The 22398-nt window shown below is 42.8% G+C and overlaps 1 protein-coding gene across 4 annotated transcripts in view; it reads right to left on the bottom strand.

Annotated features, from left to right (window-relative positions):
- Positions 1-22398, bottom strand: part of cep126 (centrosomal protein 126) — a 116828-nt gene that overhangs the window by 35353 nt on the left and 59077 nt on the right. For 3 of the 4 annotated variants that reach the window (XM_072578242.1, XM_072578243.1, XM_072578241.1), the window contains exons 6-7: positions 19412-21713; positions 3430-3591 (exon numbers count right to left, since the gene is read on the bottom strand). In XM_072578242.1, coding sequence (XP_072434343.1) covers positions 3430-3591; positions 19412-21713 — 2464 coding nt within the window. The remainder of the gene's footprint in view (positions 1-3429; positions 3592-19411; positions 21714-22398) is intronic. The other variant, XM_072578244.1, reaches the window with a different exon arrangement.

Raw genomic sequence — 22398 nt, forward strand, 5'->3', positions numbered from 1 at the left:
TAGACAGGGTGCATAGCAAGAAGCTGTTTCCCAGAGTAGGGGACTCAATTACTAGGGGTCACGAGTTCAAGGTGAGAGGGGAAACATTTAAGCGAGATATGAGTGGGAAGTTCTTTATGCAGAGGGTAGTGGGTGCCTGGAACACGCTGCAAGCAGACGTGATAGAGGTGGGCAAGATAGCGTCATTTAAGATGTATCCTGTCAGACACATGAATGGGCAAGGAGCAGAGGGAAACAGACCCTTAGAAAATAGACGACAGGTTTAGATAGAGGATCTGGATTGGCGCAGGCTTGGTGGGCCGTAGGGCCTGTTCCTGGGCTATAATTTTCTTTGTTCTTTGGAACAGAAATAGGCAGTTTGATTCCTCAATCCTGCTTGACCATTCAATAAAACATGAAATCCAGAGATCTAGTCAATTGGATACAAAATTGGCTTGAAGGTAGGAGACAGAGGCTGGTAGTGGAGGGTTGTTGTTTGGACTGAAGGCCTGTGACCAGTGGTGTGCTGCAAGGATCAGTGCTGGGTCCACTGCTTTTTGTCATTTATATAAATTATTTGGATGTGGTGGGTATGGTTAATATGTTTGCAGATGACACCAAAGTTGGGGATGTAATGGACAATGAAAGTTATCTCAAGAGTACAACCTTGATCAGATGGGTCCACGTACTGAGCAGTGACAGATGGAGTTTAGATAAATAATTTAGATAAATGAGAGATATTGCACTTTGGTAAGGCAAACCAGGGCGGGACTTATAAAGTTAATGGTAGTGCACTGGGGAGTGCTGCTGAACAGAGATCTGAGATGCAGGTACATAGTCCCTTGAAGGATAGTGTTGCATAATAGTGAAGAAGGCGTTTGGTATGCTTGACTTTATTGGTCAGTGCATGGAATTTAGGAGTTGAAATGTCATGTTGCGGCTGTACAAGATGTTGGTGAGGTAACCTTTTGAGTGCCGTGTTCAAATCTGATCTCCCTGCTATAGAAACTTGAAACTGTTGTGAAACTTGAAAAGGTTCAAAAAAGATTTACAAGGACATTGCTGGGATTGGAGGGTTTGGCATACAGGGAGAGGCTGAATAGGCTGGGGCTGTTTTCCCTGGAGTGATGGACACTGAGGGGTGGCCTTATAGAGGTTTATAAAATCATGAAGGGCATGGATAGGATAAATAGACAAGGTCTTTTCCCTGGGGTGGAGGAGTCCAAAACTAGAGGGTATACTACAAGGTGAGATGGGAAACATTTATAATGGACCTGAGGAGCAATTGTCTTATGCAGAGGGTGGTGCATGTATGGAATGAGCTGCCAGAGGAAATAGTGGAGGATGGTACAATTACTACATTTAAAAGGCATCTGGATGAGTATTTGAATAGGAAGGAATTAGAGGGATATGGACCAAATACTGGCAAATGGGACTAGATCAGTTTAGGATATTTAGTCGATGTGAATTGGACCGAAGGGTCTGTTTCCATTCTCTACAACTCTATAATTCTGAGGATCATGGCTGATCTGATATTCCTACATCCATTTTCCTGCCCTTTCCTCCCATCCCTTGTGACTACTGCCCAAAATCTTAAATTTGTGCATCCTCCTCCATGTACTGTTAGCTAACAGAAACTGCTTTTTACCACCTACTCTACTTGAACCTGTCATATTCGTGTTCACACTTATCAAATGTCTCCTGGTTCATTTTTCTCCAAGGTGGATAGTTACTTCAACCTAATTTTGTGGTTACACTTCCTCATCAATGGAGTTATCCCAGTAAATCTCCTTTGCACCCTCTTAAGGATCTCCCTAAGGTGTGATGAGAACTAGGTGTGTGTGTGACCCAACTAGATTTAGCATAACCTCCCTGTACCCCTATTTATGAAGTTCAGATACCATATGCTTTGCTAGTTATTTTTCAATATGTCTTGCCACCTTTAAACAATGATGCACATAATCCTCGTATATCATCTGTCCTTCACAATCTTTAGAATGAGCTATTGAGTCTATATTGCTTCTTCCTATCCCTTCTGTCACAGGTATCATCTCATACCTACCTGTAAATAATTCCATCTATACTTGCTTGCCCACTCTGTCCTTTAGCAGTTGTTTATCACACCTTCAGGTTGGGTATCATCAGGAAATTATGGAATATACTCTGTATTCTTACATCGAAATTATTTATTAAAAAAAGGCATTGGTCTCATCACTGATACCCAGGGAATATCATTGTCTACCATCCTCCAATCTGAAAGACACAATTTCCCTCAACTTAGTTTTCTCTGCTTAAGCCGTTTTAAAAAAAAGGTTCTCCTGTTCTATAAACGTTAATTTTATTAACCTTCTGTGGTACTGTATCAAAACTTCTCTTTATTTACTTCTTTAATTTCTGCAAACCTCTCAAAGTGCCTGTTCATTTTCCTCATGATTATTGTTACTAAAACCCTGCCTGCAACTGATGTTAAACGAACTGGGCTATAGGTACCCAAAGTGCTTTTTTGAATTAATTCTCAGGATGTGGGTATCGCTGGCATTTACTGTTCATCTGTAATTGTCCAGAGGGCAGTTAAGAGTCAACTACATTGCTGTGGGCCTGGAGTCACATTCAGGCTGGACCAGATAAGAAAAGTAATTTCCTTCCCTAAAGGACATTAGTGAACCAGATGGGTTTATCAACAATAGATTCATAGCCATCATTAAACTTTGATTTGATTCGATTTATTGTTGTCACATGTATCTGAGTACAGTGAAAAGTTTTGTTCTGCGAGCAGTACAGGCAGATCATAACATATACGGAACAGCTTTCTCAGTCAGTTGTATAATACATTACACAGCACCATTTCCTATTAGGAGAGCTTGGTCGATCATGGTTAGCCCTTATATCATCTCCATCCCCATTTCTCTGAACAACGTGGGACATAAGCCATCCAGACAAGGTGACTTATTCATTCTATGCATGGCCAGACGTCCCTGTGTATCTTGCTGATTAATTACTGACAAATATATCTCTACCAAATAAAAGCAAAGTACTCTGGATGCTGGAGACTGACATTAAACAGAAAGGACTGGAGAAACTCAGCACATCTAGCAGCTTCTATGGAAAAAGAAACAGAGTGAACATTTTGACTCCTATATGACCCTCCTTCAGGTTCTGATCATATTACATAATTGTATTGATGAACTAGTATCAAAGTATTCTGATTTCTAATAGACAGTGGAATTAAATGATATAATAACTAACATTACACAACTATTTACAGCCAAACAACCATGGGTCACCTTAAAGCACAACAAAATGCATGTTCAATGAGAAAGACATACATTGTTGTTTTTGTGACAACTGCCTTGTGCCTAGGCTCCTTTCTGCACCTGAGTTGCCTAAGGCACTTGATTCTGAACATTAATGGATCCTGTTTGTATTGACATTTTACTAAATTATTCTTACCACCTGAAGGAGCAGAAAGTAATCGGCCTAGTCTGGAAACTGATCGCACACCACTCAGTAAGTTGCCTCCATCAATATTCAATTGGGAAACATTCGTTCGATGAGGTTGCAAATTTGTTTTATGCCCACTGTTCCGAGATGATAAGTAGTTTCGAGAGTAACCTTAAAAAGGAAATTTAAATTTTGTGTCACTACTTCCAGAGGTCTGATTTTTACATGCTTTAAGACCAGAGTTACATTATGTTTATTCTTTATGACTCAATCTCTTCATATATTTAAGAGCATTATTTGGTTTTAGTTAGCTGATATAAAGCTAAGGCTTACAATAGCAGGGAACCTCATACCCATGGCATGTGCTTCTTGCTTGATGAGGGAGCTCAGGAACATGGCTGACTTTCCTGACTCTTACACTTACAATAAGTGTGTCCAGCTGCAGCTGTTGTTTGACCGCATAATGGCTCTGGAGCTGCGGATGGACTCACTGTGGAGCATCCGCGATGCTGAGGAGGTCGTGGATAGCACGTTTAGTGAACTGGTCACACCGCAGAATTGCTGAGGGAGACAGTGAATGGGTGACCAAAAGGCAGAGAAAGAGCAGGAAGGCAGTGCAGGTGTCCCCTGCAAAACAGGTATACAGTTTTGGATACTGTTGCAGGAGGTGGCTCACCAGGAGAGGGTAGCAGTTGCCAAGATCATGGCACCGTGGCGGGCACTGCTGTTCAGAAGGTCGGGAAAAAGACTCATAGGGTCATAGTCATAGGGGATTCTATCGTGAGGGGAGTAGATAGGCGGATCTGTGGCCGAAAACGGGACTCCCGGATGGAATGCTGCCTCCCAGGTGCTTGGGTCAGGGATGTCACCGATCGGCTGCAGAGCATTCTAAAAGGGGAGGGTGAACAGCCAGTTGTCTTGGCGCATATAGGCACCAACGATCTAAATAAAAAACGAAATGAGGTCCTGAAAGCAGAATTCAGGGAGCTAGGAGAGAAGTTAAAAAGGAGGACCTCAAAGGTAGTGATCTCGAGATTACTACCAGTGCCGCGTGCTAGCCAGGGTAAAAATTAAAAAATAGGCAGGATGAACATGTGACTTGAGGCATAGGAGGGAGGGGTTCAGATTTGTTGGACATTGGGACCGGTTCGGTGGGACTATAACAAATTGGATGGCCTACATCTGAACCAGACTGGAACTAATGTCCTTGGGAGCTTTTGTTACTGCTATTGGGGAGGTTTTAAACTAACGCGGCAGGGGGCTGGGAACTAGGAGAGAAGACAAGTAGGCAGCGAGGTGGAGACTGGAGACTGTAACAATCATGAAAATAGCATTAATGAAAGGGAAGAGTAGGCAGAGAGCAGATGAACACAAAAGAACTGGTGGCCTGAAGTGCAAAGAGTATAGTGGGTAAGGCAGATGAACTTAGGACTTGGATTGGTGCCTGGGGGTCTGACTTTATTGCAATCACAGAAACTTGGTTGAAGGAAGGGCATGATTGGCAACTAATTGTTCCAGGATATAGACACTTCAGACAGGACAGGGAGGGAAGTAAAAGGGGAGGAGTTGCATTGCTGGTCAGGGATGATATCACAGCTGTGCTAAAGGAGGGCTTGAGTAGTGAGGCATTATAGGTGGACCTGAGAAATGAGAAGGGTGCAGTTACATTGTTTGGGCCGTATTACAGGCCTCTCAACAGTGAGCGTGAGGCAGAAGAACAAGTAGATAAACAGATTATGGAAAGATGAGTCTAGATTAGAGTGGTGCTGGAAAAGCACAGCAGGTCAGGCAACATCCGAGGAGCAGGAAAATCGACATTTCGGGCAAAAGCCCTTCATCAGGAATGCCCCTGCTCCTTGGATGGGGTAGAATTTGTAAGAAGCGTCCAGGAGAGTTTTCTAGAGCAGTATGTCAATAGTCAGGTGAAGGAAGGGGCCATATTGGACCTGATACTGGGGAACGAGCCAGGCCAGGTGGTAGAAGTTGCAGTGGGGGATTTCTTTGGGAACAGTGACCACAATCCTGTAAGTTTTGGAATACTCATAGCCAAAGATGAGAGTGGTCCTAAGGGAAGAGTACTAAACTGGGCCAAGGCCAATTATATCAAAATTAGCCAGGAGCTGGGAAATGTGGAGTGGACACAGCTATTTGAAGGGAAGTCCACATTTGAGATATGGAGGCTTTCAAAGATAGGTTAAAGATAGTGCAGGATAGGCATGTCCTGTTGAAAGCAAAGGATAGGAAGGGCAAGATTCATGAACCGTGGATGACAGGAGAAATCGTACGACTAGCCATGAGGAAAAGTGTACATAAGGTCCAGGCAGCTAAGAACAGAACGGGTCCTGGAGGAATATCGGAAGAATAGGAGCAGTCTTAAATGAGGAATCAAATGGGCTAAAAGGGATCATGAAATAGCACTAGCGAGCAGAATTAAGGAGAATCCCGAGGCCTTTTATTCTTATATAAGAAGCAGGTAACTAGAGAAAGGATTAGTCCACTAAAGGATAATGAAAGAAGGTTGTGTGTTGAACCTGAGAGAATGGGTGAGATTCTGAATGATTACTTTGCATCAACGTTCACTGAGGAGAGGGACCTGATGAATGTTGAGATTAGGGATAGGAGTTTGATTACTCTGGATCACATTGGCATAAATAGGAAAGATGCGCTGGGTAGGCTAGAGGTTATTAAAGTGGACAAATCCCCAGGACCAGATAGGATCTATCCCAGGCTGCTGAGGGAGGCGAGAGAGGAAATAGCTGGGGCCCTGACAGATATCTTTGTAGCATCCTTAAATACAGGTGACGTGCCAGTGGACTGGAGGGTCGCTCATGTTGTCCACCTGTACAAGAAGGGTTGTAGGGATATTCCGGGTAACTGCAGCCCTGTGAGCTTGACGTCAGTGGTAGGAAAGTTGCTGGGGAAGGTACTGAGCACCACTGCCTCACACCACCAGGGACCTGAGTTTGACTCCAGCCTCGGGTCTCTGTCTGTGTGAAGTTTACACATTCTCCCCATTTCTGTATGGGTTTTCTCTGGGTGCTCTGGTTTCCTCCTGTAGTCAAAAGATGTGCAGGTTAGGTGAATTGGCCATGCTAAATTGCCCAGAGTGTTCAGGGATGTGTAGGTTAGGTGCATTAGTCAGGGATAAATATAGGGTAGGGGAATGGGTCTAGGTGGGTTATTCTTTGGAGGGTTGGTCTAGACTTGTTGGGCTGAAGGGCCTGTTTCCACACTGTAGGGATTCTATATTCTCCCACCTGATGTACCAGATTCAATGCTCTCATGTGGGCCACTTTGCTGCTGCCCCACCTCCTGTATCAGCTAAGGTTACCGTGAAGATCCTGGCTTCTTGAACTCAGTCCTCACCTGACAGCCTCAGGTTAAATTCACCTTCAGTCACCTCCCTTTCAAGAGTGAGCAGTCTCATTGTTCTCTGGGACCATGACAACTTTACTGTTACACTCTATACAGTCACCCTTGCAGCCTGGAGAAGGAATGTCTTTGGACTCCCCAGCAGCTAATCTCCACGACACTCTCACACTGGCTACTTTGGCTCAGGTGGGAAAGTCTCCACCTGAAAGAGAATGTCAAGGGAGACAGTGCAAAACATGGTGTGTTGCATTGGCTGCACTGAGACATGGATGAATGTGGTTCAGTTTTAAGATTAAGGCTGGGTTTGGAAATACACTGAAAACAAACGAGAGCTCGGTATCTAAGGTGAAGACAGAACTTGAGGGCCAAGTAGAGAATGTTGTGATCTGTACATGGTGGAACAGATGCTGCTAGATTGTGGACAAGTTATACATGTTTGGCTGCTGTTTAACAATAACCTTCAACCCCATTAGCTGCTGGTATGCTTGTCAACTTTCTCCCTGCCCCTGCTGTGTTATTGGCCAGGCCCTCATCTTCTGCATATCTAATTGGCTAGCTGCTGGGTAATCACAAATGGCCAAACTTCCCTATTATGAGCGGCAGTTCTGTTTACTTCTGGGTTTACTGGCAGGATCTGCCTCTGATGCATTAAATGAGAAAGTGTGACTCAGCAGCAAGATTGTAGAATCCGTCACTAAAAACATGCTATCAGATAACAGTTTGCATTGTTTACTACAGTTCCAGAAATTTACAACTATGAGTCAAGATTAGAGTGGTGTTGGAAAAACACAGAAGGTCAGGCAGTATCCAAGGAGCAGGAGAATCGACGTGTCGGGCATAAGCCCTTCACCAGGAATGAGGTTTGTGGCTTGGGGGGAGGGGGAGGGGGGTGGGGTTGTGGGGGAAGGTAGCTGAGAAAGCAATAGGTAGATGGAGATGAAGGATAATTTGATAGGTCAGAGAGGAGGGTGGAGCAGATAGATTGGAAAGGTGATGGACAGGTCAAGAGGACGATGCCAAGTTGGAGGCTTGGGACTCGGGGGGGGGGGAATGAGGAAACTGTTAACATCCACATTGATCCCGTGTAGTTGCAGGGTCCTGAGTGGTTGCAGGGCCAATTTTATACCACGTTATTATCTGGAATGCACAGTCATTAATGTTGGTGGAAACAGATTTGGCAGGAACTTTCAAGAGGTCACTGAATGTATATTTCAAAAAGGTGATGAAGAAACAGAAGGAGAACAGGCCTAAACGAAGACCTTTTTCAAAGCTAGGCTTAATGGCTTCATTCCGTACAATTCTTTGATTCTATTTAGAGATTAGATAGTACTGATACATTTAATAGATTTGTAAGCACCACTCATTTATTTCTCAGTTCAGAAGACAGATATGATTAGATTCCCTACAGTGTGGAAACAGGCCCTTCAGCCCAACCAGTCCACACCGACCCTCTGAAGAGTAATCCACCCAGACCCATTCCCCTAACCTATATTTACCCCTCACTAATGCACCTGTCACTATGGGCAATTTAGCACGGCCAATTCACCTGACCTGCACATCTTTGGATTATAGGAGGAAACAGGAGCACCCAGAGGAAACCCACACAGACACAGGGAGAATGTGCAAACTCCACACAGACAGTCACCCAAGGCTGGAATTGAACCTGGGACCCTGCTGCTGTGAGGCAACAGTGCTAACCACTTTGCCATCGTGCCACCCTGAGAGTGGCATATCAAGAGCTTTGAAGTTGATCTGCCTTCAAGTACCTCTTGAAATCGTCATTTGTTGTATTGGAAATAGAGGAGGAAACTGTGATTTCACGTATTGGTGCCTTGTTAGCTATTGTTCATATGAGGTTAAATAGCATTGAAAGATTATTCAGGTAATAATCACGGCCACATCTAATATTACCCTCACTAATGGCACTTGTCAACGGCAACAGTATTGTCTTTTCCTATTCTTTGAACCAAGGATGGATGAATCCAATACCATAAGACCTGAAGATATTGGAGCAGAATTAGCCCATTCAGTCCATTGAGTCTGCTCTGCCTTTCAATCATGGCTGATATAACACTCAACTCTACTCTCCTGCCTTCTCCCCTTAACCCTTTGATCTCATTACTAATCAGGAACCTACCCCTGCCTTAAATATAGTCAATGACATGCCCTTCGCAGCCTTCTGTGGCAACGAGTTTCACAGATTCCCTGTGGCTTAAGAAATTCCTTCTCATCGCAGTTCTTCACTCTGAGGCTGTGCTATCGGGTTCTAGTCTCTCCTACTATTGAAAACATCTTTATGTCCACTCTTCTACACACCTACTCCATCCAGGCCTATCAACATTCTGTAAATTCCAATGAGATCTTCCCTCATCCTTCTGAATTCCATAGAGTACAGACCTGGAATCCTGAACTGCTCCCCGTGTGACAAGCCCTTCACCCCTCGGATCATTCTTGTAAATCTCCTATGGCTGTGTCCAATACACATCCTTCCTTAGATATGGGGCCCAGAACTGCTGTCACTATTCCAAAGGTGATCTGACCAGAGCCTTATACAGCCTCAGCAGTACATCCCTGTGTCTTGTATCCTAGCCCTCTTGAAATGAATGCTAACACTGCATTTACCTTCTTAACTATCAACTGAAACTGCATGTTAACCTTAAGAGAATCCTGAACTCGGACTCCCACATTTTCCCACAAAGTTTCCCACAAGTTTCTTTGACTTGCTTTCCAACTCGAGCAACAATGCCCTTAGTTCTGTCTTCCTGATCATTGATGTGTTAATGTGAATATTTGTGGTCCCAACACTGATCCCATTAGTCACTGGTTGCCATCCTGAAATAGATTACTTTATTCATACTCTTTGCCTTTTATCAGTTAGCCAATCCTCTATCCATGCTGGAACTTTGCCCCAAACACCATGGACACTTAGCATGTGCGGCACCTTGAGAAAGGCCTTCTAGAAAGCCAAATAGATCATGCCGACTGGCTGTCCTTCACCTAACTTGCTCGTTACCTCCTCAAAGAATTCAAACAGGTTTGTCAGGCATGACCTTCCCTAATGAAGCTGTGCTGACTTAGCCCTATTTTACCATGCACTTTCAACTACCCCAAATGTCGATTCTCCTTCTCCTTGGATGCTGCCTGACCTGCTGCGCTTTTCCAGCAACACATTTTCAGCTCTGATCTCCAGCATCTACAGTCCTCACTTTCTCCTTTCAACTATGGTACTCCACAATCTCACCCATAATAATGGAATCTAAATCTCCCCAGTGACTGAAGTCAAACTAAACAGCCTACTGTTTCCTGATTCAGCCTCCCTCCCTTCTGAAACAGGGTGTTACATTCGCTATTTTCCAGTCTTCTAGGACCCTCCCTGATTCCAGAGATTCTTCAAAGATCACCATCAAAGACTTTACAATCTACTCAGCTATCTCTTTCAGAGCTCTGGGGGTGTAGTCTATCTGTTCCGGGTGATTTAACCACCTTCGTACCTTCCAGCTTCCCCATTACCTTCTCTTTAGTGATGGCCACTACATTCACCTCTGCCCCCTCTCTTTAAATTCTGGTTGGCTGCTGGAGTCTTCCAATGAGAAATCTGATGCAAAGTACTTATTCAGTTCCTCCACCACTTCTTTCTTCCTCAATATAATTAACAACTTGTAGGTACAGATGGATATCCTGAGATGTTCCTCCAATTTTACGTACTAACTTATTGAAGAACAAACATTTGTATTCATACAGCACCTTTCACATGCCCAGAAATTTTTGAATTATTTAGAACAAACAAAGAACAAAGAAAATTTACAGCTCAGGATCAGGGCCTTCGGCCCTCCAAGCCTGAGCCGATCCAAATCCACTGTCTAAACCTGTCATCCAATTCGTAAGCATCTGTATCCCTCTGCTCCCTACTTACTCATGCATCTGTCCAGATGCATCTTAAATGAATTTACCGTACCTGCCTCTACCACCTCTGCTGGCAATGCGTTCCTGACACCCACCACCCTCTGGGTGAAATACTTGCCGCGTGTATCCCCCTTAAACTTTCCACCTCTCACCTTGAAAGTGTGACCTCTCATTACTGAATCCCTCACTCTGGGAAAAAGCTTGTCTCTATCCACCCTGTCTATATCCTTCATGATTTTGTAAACCTCAATCAGGTCCCCCCTCAATCTCCTTTTTCCTAATCGAAATAATCCTAACCTACTCAACCTCTCTTCATAGCTAGCACTTTCCATACCAGGCAACATCCTCGTAAACCTTCTCTGCACCCTCTCCAAAGTGTCCACAGTCTTTTGGTAATGTGGTGACCAGAATTGTACGCAGTATTCTAAATGCAGCCAAACCAATGTCGTGCACAATTTTAACATGACCTGTCAGCTCTTATACTCAATACCCCATCCGATGAAGGCAAGCATACCATATGCCTTCTTGACCACTCTATCCACCTGTGCGGAAGCCATAAGGGTACAATGGACCTGAACGCCCAGATCTCTCTGTTCATCAACTTTTTCCAAGATTCTTCTGTTTACTGTATAATTCGCTCTAAAATTAGATTTCCCAAAATGCATCACCGCACATTTGCCTGGATTGAACTCCATCTGCCACTTCTCTGCCCAACTCTCCAGTCTATCTATATTCTCCTGTATTCTTTGACAATCCCCTATGCTTTCTGCTACTCCACCAATTTTGTGCCATTTGTAAACTTACTGATCATACCAACAGTGCCCTCTTCTAGATCATTTATGTAAGTTACAAACAACAGTGGCCCCAGCTCTGAACACCACTGGTCACCTTTCTCCATTCCGAGAAACTCCCTTCAACTACCACTCTCTGTCTCCTGTTGCTCAACCAGTTCTTTATCCACCGTGCTAGAACACCCTGCACACTATGTGACTTCACTTTCTCCATTAGTCTACAATAGGGAACCTTATCAAATGCCTTACTAAATTCCATGTATATGACATCTACAGCCCTTCCTTCATCTATCAACTTGGTCACTTCCTCAAAGAACTCTATTAAGTTGGTACTCATGATCTTCCTTGCACAAAACCATGGTACCTATCACTAATAAAGCCCATTCTTTTCCAAATATAGAACATAAAACATTACAGCGCAGTACAGGCCCTTCAGCCCTCGATGTTGCACCGACCTGTCATACCAATCTGAAGTCCATCTAACCTACACTATTCCATGTACATCCATATGCTTGTCTAATGACGACTTAAATGTATTTAAAGTTGGCGAATCTACTACTGTTGCAGGCAAAGCATTCCACGCCCTTACTACTCTCTGAGTAAAGAAACTACCTCTGACATCTGTCCAATATCTATCACCCCTCAATTTAAAGCTATGCCCCTTGTGCTCGCTGTCACCATTCTTGGAAAAAGGCTCTCCCTGTCCACCCTAAATAACCCTCCGATTATCTTATATGTCTCTATTAAGTCACCTCTCAACCTTCTTATCTCAAACGAAAACAGCCTCAACTCCCTCAGACTTTCCTCGTAAGACCTTCCCTCCATACCAGGCAACATCCTAGTAAATCTCCTCTGCACCCTTTCCAAAGATTCCACATCCTTCTTATAATGCGGTGACCAGAACTGTACACAATACTCCAAGTGCGGCCGCACCAGAGTTTTGTACAGCTGCAGCATAACCTCATGGTTCCGGAACTCAATCCCTCTACTAATAAAAGCTAAAACACTGTTTGCCTTCTTAAAAAACTGTCAACCTGGGTGGCAACTTTTAAGGATCTGTGTACCTGGACACCGAGATCTCTCTGCTCATCTACACTACCAAGAATATTACCATTAGCCCAGTACTTTGCATTCCGGTTACTCCGACCAAAGTGAATCACCTCACACTTGTCCACATTAAACTCCATTTGCCACCTCTCAGCCCAGCTCTGCATCCTATCTATGTCTCTCTGTAACCTACTACATCCTTTGTCAGTATCCACAACTCCACTGACCTTAGTGTCGTCTGCAAATTTACTAATCCACCCTTCTACGCCCTCATCCAGGTCGTTTGTAAAAATGACGAACAGCAGTGGACCCAACACTGACCCTTTCGGTAACTGGACTCCAGGATGAACATTTCCCATTAACCACCACCCTCTGTCTTTTTTCAGCCTACTGTGGGGAACCTTATCGAACGCCTTGCTGAAATCCATATACACCACATCAACTGGTTTACTCTCATCTACCTGTTTGGTCACCTTCTCAAAGAACTCAATAAAGTTTGTGAGGCACGACCTACCCTTCACAAAACCATGCTGACTATACCTAATCAAATTATTCCTTTATAGATTATTATAAATCCTATCTCTTATAACTTTTTCCAACACTTTACCAACAACTGAAGAGAGGCTCATTGGTCTATAATGACCAGGATTGTCTCTACTCCCCTTCTTGAACAGGGGAACCACATTTGCTATCCTCCAGTCTTCTGGCACTATTCCTGTAGACAATGGCGATTTAAAGATCAATGCCAAAAGCTCGGCAATCTCCTCCATGGCTTCCCAGAGGATCCTAGGATAAATCCCAATTGGCCCAGGGGACTTATCTATTTTCACACTCTGCAGGATTTCTAATACCTCCTCCTTGTGAACCTTAATCACACCTAGTCTAATAGCCTGTATCTCAGTAATCTCCTCAACAACATTGTTATTTTCTAGAGTGAATACTGTTGAAAAGTATTCATTTAGTGCTTCCCCTTTCTCCTCTGACTCCACACACAACTTCCCACTACTATTCTTGATTGGCCCTAATCTTACTCTCATTATTCCTTAAATACCTATAGAAAGCCTTAGGGTTTACCCTGATCCTATCCGCCAACAACTTCTCATGTCTCCTCCTGGCTCTTCTGAGCTCTCTCTTTAGGTCTTTCCTGGCTACCTTGTAACCCTCAAGTGCCCTAACTGAGTCTTCACATCTCATCCTAACATAAGCCGCCTTCTTCACCTTGACCAGAGATTCCACTTCCTTCGTAAGCCACAGCTCCCGCGCTGTACAGCTTCCTCCCTGCCTGACAGGTACATACTTATCGAGGACACACAGGAGCTTTTCCTTGAATAAGCTCCACATTTCTAATGTGCCCACCCCCTGCAGTTTCCTTCCCCATCCTATGCTTCCTAAATCTTGCCTAATCGCATCGTAATTGCCTTTCCCCCAGCTGTAACTCTTGCCCAGTGGTATACACCTATCCCCTTCTATAACTAAAATAAACATAACAGAATTGTGGTCGCTACTACCAAAGTGCTCACCTACTTCCAAGTCTAACACCTGGCCGGGCTCATTACCCAGTACCAAATCTAATGTGGCTTCGCCCCTTGCTGGCCTGTCTACATACTGTGTCAGGAAACCCTCCTGCACACACTGGACAAAAACTGACCCATCTATAGTACTCATACTATAGTGTTCCCAGTCAATATTTGCAAAGTGAAATCCCCCATGACAACTACCCTGTCTCTCTCACTCCTATTGAGAATCATCTTTGCTATCCTTTCCTCTACATCTCTGGAGGTATTCGGAGGCCTATAGAAAACTCCCAACAGGGTGACCTCTCCTTTCCTATTTCTAACTTCAGCCCATACTACCTCAGTTGACGAGTCCCCAAACATCCTTTCTGTAATTGTAATATTGTCCCTGATCAACAATGCCACACCTCCCCCTCTTTTACCATCTTCTCTGTTCTTACTGAAACATCTAAATTCTGGAACCTGCAACAACCATTCCTGTCCCTGCTCTATCCATGTCCCCGGTACCAACCCATGCTGCAAGTTCACCCACCTTCTTCTGGATGCTCCTGGTGTTGAAGTAGACACACTTCAAACCAACTTCTTGCTTGCTGGTGCCATCTTGCATCCCTGAAACTTGATTTCAGACTTCCCTACTCTCAACCTTTTCTAGACTCGAACTACAATTTTGGTTCCCTCCCCCTACTGGATTAGTTTAAACCCACCCCAATAGCCTTAGCGAATTTCCCTCCCAGGATGTTGGTACTGCTCTGGTTCAGATGAAGACCATTCTGCTTGTCGAGGTCCCACCTACCCCAGAAAGAGCCCCAATTATCCAGGAATCCAAAACCCTCCCTCCTGCACCATCCCTGTAGCCACGTGTTCAACTCCTCTCTCTCCCTAAAATATGAATAGATTTTATCCCTCAGCACCTTCTCCAGCAACTTTCTGACCACTGACTGTAGTCACACTGGTCTGTAGTTAACTGGAATATCCCTACCACCCTTCTTTACAGGGGACAACGTGAGCAACCCTCCAGTCCTCTGGCACCTCACCTGTGTTTAAGGATGTCACAAAGACATCTGTCAGGGCCCCAGCTATTTCCTCTCTCGCCTCCCTCAGCAACCTGGAATAAATCCCATCCGGTCCGGGATTTGTCCATCTTAATAACCTGTAATAACCAACGTATTTTCCCTACTTATGTCAACGTGATTCAGAATAATCAAACTTCTATCCCTAATCCCAACATTTATTTTGTCCCTCTCCTCAGTGAACATTGATGCAAAAAAGTCATTCAGAATCTCACTCATTTTCTCAGGTTCGACACAGAGCCTTCCTTCCTTCCTTAACCTTTAGTGGACCAATCCTTTCTCTAGTTACCTGCTTGCTTCTTATATAAGAATAAAACGTATAACATTTGAAATATATCAATGTTGTTTTGTAGACAAGCATAGCATTATGTGCACACAAAAATTGCATGAATATCAATAACATTAATAACTCAATAACGTTTGGTGGTTGAGAGTGTGGTGCTGGAAATGCACAGCAGGTCAGGCACTTATGCCTGAAACGTTGATTCTCCTGCTCCTCGGATGCTGCCTGACCTGCTGAGCTTTTCCAGCAACACACACATGACTCTGATCTCCAGCATCTGCAGTCCTCACCTTCTCCATCTTTTTTGGTGGTGTTAACTGAAACATGAAGGGCCATATCTTAGAAATCTCTGATGTTTTAAGGATCCTATGGAGCAGTGTTAGTGTCTCTATCTCAGAACCAGGAGGTCAGGACCACCTCTGCCCTGGAGATGGGTCACTGTGTGTACAAACAGGTTGATTAAAATAACTGCAATCTCTGATGTACAAATGAAGTTATGTGCCAGGATCCTGCAGAGGCCCTGATGCACACCTCTGCAGGAATTGCCTGCGAAGTTTAAACTTCGCACGGGCTGATTCCTTGCTGCCTGAGACTCTGCAAGAGCATTTCGGATTCGGAGCAAGAGTCAGAGACTTTAAATAGCTCCATGATATTTAGCTGGAGAGTTAGTCCGGAAATGTGAGACTGATTAAACCCATTCTAACGCCTGGCTAACTCTGCAACTGGCCCCCAAAGATGCCTCATGCACCAGACTGCACTCCACCAAAATGATCAGAATACCCAGGGCCAGACCTGGCACCACCTGATTTAGCTGAATACGCTGACCATCTGACACCATCCCAACAGCACCTGCTCACCACTTGACCAGATCTCATTCTCCTCCTGAATAGGCCTGACCAGGCCCTGACCTGACTATCTCCCACTCCCAGAACACCCTAATAGTGCCGTCCTGTCTTCACAGTCCCCTCAATCACTCATTCACTTCCATTAATGGGACCCGTAAACTCACCTGAATACAGCAGCCTTTAGTGTAAAATATTGCCTATTGCTAACTGCCCCGGAGGTTATGTTGTGAGCTGCCTTCTTGATTGCTGATTGTTTAAAACCACAAATACATTCTCAAAAAAATTCTCATTCCATAAATTTAATATAATATTGTGAACATGGTAATCTGGTCATCATTAGTACAGTGGGCATCAAATCCTACTGGACAAGATTGTTTTAACACAGAGACAGCTGGAAACAAAACTGCTAGTGAGAAAGAATAAATTAAAGTTTGAAAGGGCCTGAATTGCCTTTTTAGTTGCCACAGCTATTTTTCTGAGAGACCAAAGTGGGTCCTCTGCTGGATTTTGAACCTGCCCCTGAGGGAAGTCATAAGTGGCTATTCTGATTATGTCAGAATCCTAGCAAAGTTCATTATCCTGCATATCCTGGCTCCCCTTTCACTTGGCATGGAAAACTCTATCCCGTCTGTATTGAAATGCGTCTCTTGAAATCAGATATAAATGATTTAGCTTAAGTAATGTATGTTATTAGAAGGAATTAACTGACGAGAGAAATTACTTAAACCAGTGCCTTTGAGTTCAGAAAATATACAGCCTAGACTTCACCAATACAAGAGTGCAGCTTAGAACTGAAAGCAACATATAACTGCTAAAATAATAAACACTGGGATACTTTATTCCCTATCAGGCATTTAAAAATCCTTCTTAAGAGATTAGTAAATATGATATTTAATAAGCTAGTGTTACATAGAATTATAAGGTACATTGTTTTAAAATATAGTGTACTCAAGATTAAAATTAATTTATCTTCGATATCTGTACTTAAAGTTCAAACATAATGAAAATGCACTGAATATTCCTCGCTTCTGTCGGTTGCCTTCTGTATGATAAAAGTTCACTAGCACAGATTTACAACAAATCCCCAAAGATATCACAAAACTGGTGCAGTCTGCTGAGTCTGCTTGAAGTAGTGCTATAGAAACTGATTGGCCCCTTGTAAAGTTTTTGAACACAAGACAATGAACGAACGGATACACAATCTATCAAACATCAAATGCATCCTCTCTTCGTTACAGCAATTTTCTTTTCCTTTTACAATTCTCTTTCAGTTTCCTCCCTTGTATGCCTCTTGGCATCACATACAATACGCTGGTTGAGAGAATAAAACAAACTGGGCCTGCTGAGTTTCTCAAACAATTTCTGTTTTTGTTTGTCTTCAATAACATCTGCTAGGTGCACAGGAATACCTAGCTAGCTGTCCCTTGTTTTTTAAAACTTTGTGGGACTGTTCCTAGATTTCAGGTCACCATCCAGATCATTGTCCTGGTCTCAACATACAATATTGAGAGTAATAAGTTCACTTTTAGAGTGATATTATTTATATTAATATGCAGCTTGTTTTTATTCAGAACCATTTATTCATTCCCACACATCATTTGATGTACCTGTAAGAGTCCTCAGGTAAAGTTCCTATTAGTCTAGTTCCTTTCCCCACTAAACATATAACTGCTTTGATTTTCTCCCATAGGAATAAGAGTCTACTTGCAGTTTTGCTGTACTTTGCGTTTGAAACATTCCTGACAAATCAATAATTAACTTTATCACAGAATTATAGAAATGTCCGGGTGTAGAAGGGGTTATTTGGCCCACCTTGTTAGATGGCTTTAGTGGCAGTCCTGTTAACTAGACACCCCAAAACCAGGGAAAAAAATTAAAATCTGAAACATCTATCGGATCTTGCTATCATGATGCTTACCTAACTTGGCTTCCATTGGGAAACGATTTGCTGAAATTTGTAAGGATGCAGGGGAGGAATGTGAAGTGTGGTAGTAAAAAGGAAACTGGCAAATCCTGAAAATGGTGGAGAAGGGAGGAAAAGATTAGACTTTGAGTTGGTCAGCTAATCATGATGTTAAGGAGAGACCATGATTGACAGAAGAGGAACAGGAGGCTTCCTCGAGGGGCTGAAAGAACCACTCCTGTTTCTCCTGGTGCAAAAGGAAGTGAGCTAATCCTATAGCTTTGCTGCCAGATATGCCAATTCCTGATAGCACTGGTGGCATCCGTAAAATTTAAATCAAGTTCACTCAGTTTGGCAACTTTAAATATGATGATAAACATCTCATGGATCTCGTTTACATCTCATAGAACTTGTCATTGAATGAGGGATTTTACTCCACGCCCACCTGTTGTGGAGGCATTAATATTGATCCCAAAGTACGTATCACATCCACGGAAGTTATTAATTACCAGAACAATATTAAAAATGTTGTGTATCTCTGCCTTTTATTGCTATCCAAGAACAAAAATGGTGATTTGTATTTCCATCTGGAGTGCATCAAGTGATACCAAATCAAGTCCAGCCCCAACATTTTCCTGGACAATGATCCACTAACCATAAGGATACTGTGAAATGCATTGAAGTCAGTATGATATATGATTTAGAGAAACTTGGAGATGGAAATGCATCTGCTGTCCTTTTTATTTTATTTGGTGTGCTGCTTGTACAGTACAACCTGCTGTTACTGTATGTGAGCAGTGGAGGAGTTGGATGTTTAGACTGGTGATAAAATGTTGAACAAATGGACTGCTTTGACTTGGACACAAGCACAGTTTTATTTCTTTTTGTACGTATTCAAGGAAATAGAGAATTTTCCATCATACTCCTGACTTGGATATTGTAAATGGTGGGAATGTTTTGAGGCAGGTTCAGAAGTGAATGGATTGCTGAAATTATTCAGCTTTTGATGTGCTGTAATAGTAACAAATCTTGTGTATATGTGTCTGTACATTGTGGCTGAGAGTTATTCTCTTTTGAAGTGACAAAAATGGCAAAATGCTTTCTGAAGGGCAACTAGAGATTAGCATTAAACGTAGCTGAAATTATAATGAGTATTACCTTAACATAAACTGTGGCTTTACATTAAAAAAAAACTTTTTGTGAAGAATTATTTGAAAAAACTGGAAGAAGTTTAAAAAAAATTCTATTTGCATGTTTTCTTACCATTTGTTGCATCCTTTTGTGCTGAGTCACTGTGCACTCTGTGCCAAAGCAGTGCAACTTCTTCATCAGTTGGTGTGCAATCCAAATGCAATCTGTTCTCTCCACATTTAGGGTCTTGTTTGGTGTCATTACTTACATCATCTTGCTGAAGCACAGACTTGGTAGTATTTACTGAACAGGTTGCTTTAGTAACAGTTTCATATGGGGACACTAGATAGGATGAAGGAAGTGTAGTGATGGTGACAGTTGCCTTATTTGAAAAATCTCTCTGAGGCCAAAGGCGTGAGACTGCAGTCTTATCTGCATTATCTTCACTAGAGGTATACTGAACATCTGGTATAAATTCCTTTGATTTGGTGGAAGAATTGTCAATGACATTAGCAGGCTGCACTTGTGACTGACAACTGGTGTTGAAATTGCCTGTTGATCTTTGACATCGCTTGCTGTCAATAGCAGTTCTGGGTGGAGGATATGGTACCAACATTTTACCCTGAGATTTCATTGCTTCATTAGCTGACTGGGGCCTGATTATGGTCCCTTTCCTGCAGTTGCCTCCTCTACAAAAATACATTTTAGCAGAATGGGTTCTTTTAATCACTTTGGTATGTCCTTTCCTTACCATGGGTTTCTCAGTTATTTTCTGGTCTATGTTTCTAGTTCTTGTAGCTGCCCAGGCTTGTTTAGTTAAATGATATTGAGGCGGTACAGCTGGTGTTATTCCATTGGTCATAGGAGCTGCTTCTAAAATGACAGGATCTGTCACTGTGATTGCTCCCCTGGTTTCAGTCTGCTGGTGTCCAGAAAGGCTGCAATCTACAGCAGTCTTGTGACTGGTTTTTAATGTGGTCCATTTTGATTCTTTATCCCTGTCCACAATTGAATTACCATTGGAGAAACTGACATTACTTTCCAAACAAGGTGACTGTAATTGACTCTGACTAGTTGATCCTGAATATTCACCATCTATTATATCTTCCAGTACTTTTCCAGTATCTTCATTTGGTTCCTTTGTAAATTGATTGGTTTGTTCAATCTCATCAAACCATCTTAACTTTTTCTTTGTTGGATTTTTGACAGATTCTGCTTCTTTCAATTTTATCAGCTCCACGCTGTCCCTGATAGAGGATGCCATTTGAATCCCAAGTACACCAGTTGCAGACAGTAAAGATTTGGGATAACAATTTTCATACTTTGATACTTTCTTTAGTATTCCCTTCAGTAGGGTGAAATTACTCTTTTCATAGAAATATTTTTTGTTGCCTTTTAATCTTGTAGTAGACACTGCCGAATGTGCTGCTAGTTTATTTTCTTTTCCTCCTGTCACGTTCTTTTCAGAATCAGGTCCTGAAGAATTAAATTTTACTTGAGAAGGCTCAAGTTTCTGACTAGCTCCTTCAGAGTCATGTCTACTTTTGATGCTCAGGTTATATTTGTTGGGAGAAGTGTCTTCACTTTCACTGGAATTGTCAGCATTTTGGTTCATTTGATTAGCTGCACCAATGCATGCCAGGAGATGGTTTTGTTGGACTATCTTCTGACTCCCTTTAATACTGTCTGTTTTCGTTCTGTCACTGAACAGTTGGGACTTTGGACTCAAGGTTAAAAAGAAGGGTGTTGCTAAAGGCAGTTTCAAAGAATGCAATGTTGCAGGTTCATTTTGTTGCACAGATTCTAATCTGTCATTCACATCTGAAACTTGTGTTGCTTCCCTAGGTGTTGGATCTGGTGTAGACCAGGCACTGCAAAGCCTGGTTGCTGAATGTTCGATGGGGCCAAAGGAACATTTAGAAGAAGGTTGGGATGTTGGTTGACTTTCTATTGAGTGGGAGTTATTTTCTACAATCTTACATTGATTTTTATTGTAAAATTTGGTTGAGCATTCATTTTGATACCTTTCAACAGAAAAAAGAGAACTTGAGTCAAAACATTCAGATTTAATGTTTGCAGAAGCTAATGTATGTAGCTTATCACTCAAATCTTCGTTTGTAGTTGGAGCTTCAGTTTCATTTGTTTTTGCAACCACTGAAGAGACAGAAGTTTTGCTACTATCCAAGTTGTTGATCCAGGAACTTGTGTGTGTTTTTTTGAGAGGATAAAAATCTCTTCTAAAAGAGTTAAAAGAATGGTTTACAGGTGGATGTGGCTTCATTGTATTATTGGAAGTATGATGATTCTGAACATTGGGAGAATGTGATTCATTTGGTTCAGCTTGGTGGGCAGTGTTTTGCTCCACAGTTTCTAAGCTGTCAAGACTTGATAAGCTTTCAGACTGATAAAGCTGGTCAATTTCATGTCGGAATTCCTGTGAAATTCAAACATAAAATTTATTGTTTACTCAGTTATAATAAAAAGAACATAATCAAAATACATAACCATAATACTTGATCAGGAGAAAGTGAGGATTGCAGATGCTGGAGATCAGGGTTGAAAAGTGTGGTGCTGGAAAAGCACAGCAGGCCAGGCAGCATCCACGGAGCAGGAGAATTGACTTTTTGGGCATAAGCCCGTCATCAGGAATGAGGCTTGTGGGCTAGGGGGCTGAGAGATAAATGGGAGAGTGGGGTGGGGTGGGGTAGGGATGGGGGGGGCGAAGGTGATAGGTAGTTGGAGGTGGGGGTGATGGTGATAGGTCAGAGGGGAAGGTGGAGCAGATAGGTGGGAAGGAAGGTGGACAGGTAGGACAGTTCAAGAGGGCAGTGCTGAGTTGGAGGATTGGATCTGAGATGAGGTGGGAGAAGAAGAGATGAGGAAACTGGTGAAATCCACATTGATCCCATGTGGTTGGAGGATCCCAAGGCGAAAGATGAGGCGCTCTTCCTCCAGGCGTCGGATGGCTTGGATTTGGCAGTGGAGGAGGCCTGGGACTTGCATGCCTTGGAGGAGTTGGGGGGATGACCTCACTAAACCTATCTAATCTTGTCAATTTCACAATAATATCACTAAATTGTTAAACAGAATTGGGTGCTACTGAAGCAGTAACAGATTGT

Source organism: Chiloscyllium punctatum, chromosome 9 (assembly GCF_047496795.1).
Source record: "Chiloscyllium punctatum isolate Juve2018m chromosome 9, sChiPun1.3, whole genome shotgun sequence".
Classification (NCBI taxonomy): Eukaryota; Metazoa; Chordata; class Chondrichthyes; order Orectolobiformes; family Hemiscylliidae; genus Chiloscyllium; species Chiloscyllium punctatum.